The following is a 6,000-nucleotide window of genomic DNA, read 5'->3' as shown; positions in this document are numbered from 1 at the left end:
GGATGCAAAGTGGTGGGGGCAGTTAAAGGAGTAGTAAACAATAGAGGGTTGGGCATGAATGTAAAGAGAGTTTTGTATGACAAAGTGATTGTACCAACTGTGATTTATGGATCGGAGTTGTGGGGAATGAAAGTGACGGAGAGACAGAAATTGAATGTGTTTGAGATGAAGTGTCTAAGGAGTATGGCTGGTGTATCTCGAGTAGATAGGGTTAGGAACTAAGTGGTGAGGGTGAGAACGGGTGTAAGAAATGAGTTAGCAGCTAGGGTGGATATCAATGTGTTGAGGTGGTTTGGCCATGTTGAGAGAATGGAAAATGGCTTTATCATTTTGTTCAACAATAAACACTGCAACATCAACATCTAATGAAAGACAAAGATAAGCTAGTACTGCTGCCAGAAATGGGAGACAATAAATCGGAAATTACATGCATAACAATCACCGAAGATTGAATGAAATTATCAATAAAATAAAAAAAATTTCACCCACTTGACAGAAAGATTATACAAGCACAGAAAAAATCTGAATTATCGCAAAAGGTGAAAAGATCTGATGCGTCATTGGAAGTGTGCATGGCTGACTGACCCAAAAATTGTTGGCAGTACACTTTGAGCAGAGTCTGACTTATTGAAATTCTTACACTTAGCCTCCCATGCTTTAGATCTAATCTTAGCCCACATAATATGGAGCCATCTCATCACCATCAAGAAACACACATTGAGGGGAGCCAAGAAAGATATCCCATTTGGTTACTTGGCTTAGTACATCAAGTTAAAATCAACAGAATCCAAGAATAGCCAGTTTACCTTTACAGCAAAAGCAAAGTGAAAAGTCACTTAACAACTGGTGATCAGAATATGCCCCCAAAACACTTCTCAAATAACACACGGGATAACACATGTATATACTTGTGTAACAGCCGGTCTCGTGTATTGTGCTTCTGAATAGACCTGATCACTAGAAAAAATTAAAATAACCTTCTCAATAAACCAATTTGTTGTGTAATTGAAGATGAAACAGATCGAATGTTTCTCAAAAGTAAATTTGCTATCAAGGACTCTTACCTATTGAGAAGTCAAGATTCATGGAAATGATTATCACTTTAACCAGTAAATCATCACATTTCGATTTACTAATTTTGACACCATCTAACAAAATAATTACCATATTTCCCATGTCATAAGACGCACCTTTTTTCCTGAAAAATGGCCCCCAAAATCCCCGTGTCTTAACACTAAGTAAAATGTTATATATTAGTTTGACACCCCTCAAAAAACCCAACTAAGGCCATACAAGCACTCAAGCTCACGAGACAAAAATATAAACCTACAATTATCATTCATAAATAAATTCATTTATTTCTATATTGAAATTTATTTAATGAAGTACAGTAGCAAATTATTAGTTTGTTTTGTTAATCAGCTGATGATTTGCCAACTCACAAACCTGCCAACTAGTGGTGTCATAGCAGTATATATCTATTTTCTCATATCTTGTTGATATTTTGTAATAAAATAATAACTTGATAATGACTTTGTTGCCCGAGTTTCGAAATAATACAAACAGACACTGTTAGTAGAGTGCAGTATTAACAAGTTAGAAAAAAGTAACTAGACCTAGAGTCACATATACAGTAGCCAAAGTATTCCACCTAAAAATATGTCTAGGATTTCTTTGATCAATAATTACATCTTGTGTGAAATTTGTAGCCTATATGAGCAATTTGGGAAATATTACTGAAATTTTACTTCTTTACCAAAATTTATTAAGAACATTTGGCAACACTGCTTTCATGAAAACAACACCTGAAACAACAAACACTATGACTAAACGTGTAGTTGTGGTGGAAACTATGACTAGTTTAATGGTTTCTTATATGAATATGTAACAAAATTGGGATAATCAGCATTTAGCTAATTAATATTAACTTCAACATTTCATAATACACCCAAAATAAATAAAGTTACTGTATCAGACAAAAATCACATTATTCACTATGAATTACTGCTAAGAAGTTTTTAAAATCCTCAATTTCTTTTTCCAAAACTGCCTTGCTAATTCAAGGGTGCGTCTTACACCTTGTAGCGTCTTATGACGCGGGAAATACGGTAATTATAAATGAACCTTCGAGTAATAGTATAGTGTACATGTGAATACAAACCATTTCTTCATAAAGATGCAATTTCTCATTGGGACAGGTATCCAATTGTATGGAAGTCCAAAACCATTCTGCTTTAACTACATGTGCTTTTGCTGGGCATTCAGGTTTGTCTGTTACACTTTCCTCTATAACCTGCAAGAAATACATAAAACAAAATTAGAGAAAAGACACACATGGCCAACAAACAAAATGTATCAGTAACTTACACATACAGTTGTAGGTTTTCATCCTTAGATCATCTCACCTAAATAAACAGGATGGGAAAAGCAAAAACAAGCAAATCCTGTCAATTTACAAAAACCAATTTGGTGACTGAGAACTTATACACTGAAGCATACTTATTCTATATCTAAACCATATTTAGGTTTTCTATTTTCAAGATAGTGTCCTTTATTTTTAGGTCCTCAAGAGCTAGAAAATATTTTGAGATATCTAAATACAAGTTCAGAAGAATAATTGTATTGATAACTCAAGTACATTACAAAATAAATTGATTAAAATATCTAGAATTGGATATGAAATACAATGCACATTCTTTTAACTCTAGCTGCCCCATACAATGCAGAAAATATAAAGGTTCTTGCAAGAGTTCATCAGCTCTCATCTACAATACCATCAAATCAACACAACATAGCAATTTCCCTTATGCTCCTTTTGTTATCCATCACAGTTCAATATCAGTACTTCTTTCAAATTTCACGATGGATGAATAGCTAAATTGCTTGACAATACTCATGAGGATTTAAATGCATCAACCTCTGCTCATTGTAGATATTTCTTTCCAATATTAAACTGGGTGGAGAATATACTTAAATATCCACACGTCATCGTTGCATTGCTGTAATTTTACATATGAGTGGGTGAGATTTAGATATATAACATCTTTCACCCAACAATTTAACTGCTTATGTATAACTATACTCACCACATGTGTTGCTGTAGTGTCATCTAGGGTAGTGATGTAACCTCCATTTTTTCTGACTAGATCTTCCATCTGTCCCTGTTCTTCCGGAGGGAACCCAACCAGAACCATTCTCAGGTTGCGGAATACATTTAATTTGTACTTCATCTGTTAAAGTGATAATGAAGTTAAAATCATATTCAAGACAAAACCTTCCCAAAACTTCATTTGCATGTTTGCAAGATTTTAAAATGAAGTATCCTTAAACTAAAATTTACCCAGTAAAGTCAAATCATTGTGTAACAGATATTATCCAAATCTACCCTATAACAACTATAATGATGACAAAAATTATATCTCTAAATAATTTATATATCTTAGACAACACTGAATCAAAAGCTGGTTAATACTACAGTACGGTCTCAAATCATGCGTGTTCAAATTATACAATTCCCCAGTTATGCGGTTGCTATCTTTCAAAAATAAATTTTCTGTATCTGCAAAGCTGTTCAAAGTCTGCGAGTCATACACTACAAAATGTATCAAATCTATTGTCTTTTTAAATATATTGGTAGCCCTAAATACGGTAGTTGATACTAAATGTTACAAAATGATATTAACCTTACATCTTATTAACAATTTCATAATAAATAGCCTATTTAAGGATAAAATTCCATATCAACAATGAAATCAACTTTAACTGTGCAAGTCCAGCTGACAAAATGTAAATAGAATTGTGGTTACGTTTTCGGCAATCTTTATCTTTCTCTAACCTTTCGATAATTTTAATAAGTGTTAATGATGGTATAAGGCATGATTATTTAATGCAGTATATATAAAAGCTTTATTGTTCCCTTCGGGTGTTCAAGGTTTTCACACGTAGGCTGGGTTTGTTTATCAGCAGTAAATAGCCTAAACTTCGGTAACGAGTCGGCAATATTTCGTCATTTTAAAAAGTATAGATTTGCTTTCCAAAGATTTGTTTTGTATAGTACACAATATAATTATAAAAAACCTCTCTCTCAGAGAGAGAGAGAGAGAGAGAGAGAGAGAGATTGATTTGATGCCAGAAAATCTCTCTCTCTCTACGTAAGAAATGAAATTTTACTTCACATAGGGCAACCCGAGTTTAAGAATGAAATTAACAGGACTATTGTTAGTTGTGGCGATCAATTCCTCGCTTCAGGTGGTACAAGAAACAAAAACAAGGGGGGGGGGTTGTCTCTCCTCTCTCTCTCTCTCTCTCTCTCTCTCTCTCTCTCTCTCTCTCTCTCTCTCTCTCTCTCTCTCTCTCTCTCTCTCTCTCTCTCCTTACATATATATGAAGAAACCAAAATTGGTTTTCTTAATAAAAAAAAGTGTCAATTAAATACGAAACGAGAAAATTATACCGTGTGTACATCCATTTCAATCGTAGCTTAAAATACGGCATACGATTTCATCTGCAAACCACTATTTTTTTAGGAAACATCATTCTATTCTAGAAAATTGCTACTCTTTAAATAGTTAATTGCGCTTTAAGAAAACGTGTACTTTTGTTTTTAAATTTCGGGTGTGTTTTAAAAATCGAGTATTGCTGACTTCTTTTTGTTTTGCTTTTGGTTGTGATCAGATCAGCTGATGTCTAGCTGCCGCTCTCAATAATTTGCGCGTACGAATACAGTAACAAAGTATTGTTTATACCATTTCTTAATTTATTCAAACCATCTATACAGTTGATATTACATAAGCACCAATATCTGTGTGTTTGTGTGGGCTACTTTTCACTACCTCTCATTTCTTACCTCTCTCTATCTCACTAACAAGTGATATCTTTGTTGCTTCACAAAGTTTGTTATATTGAAAATCAATCATGATTCAATTTTCCTTATTTTCTCCAACCTCGCACCATCTCTGTCACATCGAACATTATAGCAGTAACTTAATTATTCAATAACTTTGAAGACCGGCCTAGTACTTTCTTCTCCTCATAATTTTTTTTTTTTTTTGATGGTTTCATATTTGAGGGGGGCACAAGTTGACTTATAACTGAAGTTAGGAAAAGTATTTTGGATATACATACATACAGACATATACCAAGGCACTTCCCCCAATTTGGAGGGGTAGCCGACATCAACAAATGAAACAAAACAAAAAGGGGACCTCTACTCTCTACGTTCCTCCCAGCCTGACAAGGGACTCAACCGAGTTCGGCTGGTACTGCTAGGGTGCCACAGCCCACCCTCCCCCGTTATCCACCACAGATGAAGCTTCATAATGCTGAATCCCCTACTGCTGCTACCTCCGCAGTCATCTAAGGCACCGGAGGAAGCAGCAGGGCCTACCGTAACTGCGTCACAATCGCTCGCCATTCATTCCTATTTCTAGCACGCTCTCTTGCCTCTCTCACATCTATCCTACTATCACCCAGAGCTTTCTTCACTCCATCCATCCACCCAAACCTTGGCCTTCCTCTTGTACTTCTCCCATCAACTCTTGCATTCATCACCTTCTTTAGCAGACAGCCATTTTCCATTCTCTCAACATGGCCAAACCACCTCAACACATTCATATCCACTCTAGCTGCTAACTCATTTCTTACACCCGTTCTCACCCTCACCACTTAGTTCCTAACCCTATCTACTCGAGATACACCAGCCATACTCCTTAGACACTTCATCTCAAAACACATTCAATTTCTGTCTCTCCATCACCTTCATTCCCCACAACTCCGATCCATAAATCACAGTTGGTACAATCACTTTCTCATATAGAACTCTCTTTACACTCATGCCCAACCCTCTATTTTTTACTACTCCCTTAACTGCCCCCAACACTTTGCAACCTTCATTCACTCTCTGACGTACATCTGCTTCCACTCCACCATTTGCTGCAACAACAGACTCCAAGTACAGTAGGGTCCCGAATTAAGCGTGTTCGAATTACACGATTCCCCTTT

The 6,000-nt window shown here is 35.6% G+C and overlaps 1 protein-coding gene across 1 annotated transcript in view; it reads right to left on the bottom strand.

Moving 5' to 3' along the window:
- Window positions 1-6,000, bottom strand: part of pbl (epithelial cell transforming 2 pebble) — a 501,682-nt gene that overhangs the window by 409,467 nt on the left and 86,215 nt on the right. The window contains exons 4-5 of the mRNA XM_068379544.1: window positions 3,087-3,230; window positions 2,162-2,293 (exon numbers count right to left, since the gene is read on the bottom strand). Coding sequence (XP_068235645.1) covers window positions 2,162-2,293; window positions 3,087-3,230 — 276 coding nt within the window. The remainder of the gene's footprint in view (window positions 1-2,161; window positions 2,294-3,086; window positions 3,231-6,000) is intronic.

This window comes from Palaemon carinicauda, chromosome 9 (assembly GCF_036898095.1).
Source record: "Palaemon carinicauda isolate YSFRI2023 chromosome 9, ASM3689809v2, whole genome shotgun sequence".
In the NCBI taxonomy this organism is placed as follows: domain Eukaryota; kingdom Metazoa; phylum Arthropoda; class Malacostraca; order Decapoda; family Palaemonidae; genus Palaemon; species Palaemon carinicauda.
This window is presented reverse-complemented; position numbering and strand designations above follow the sequence as displayed.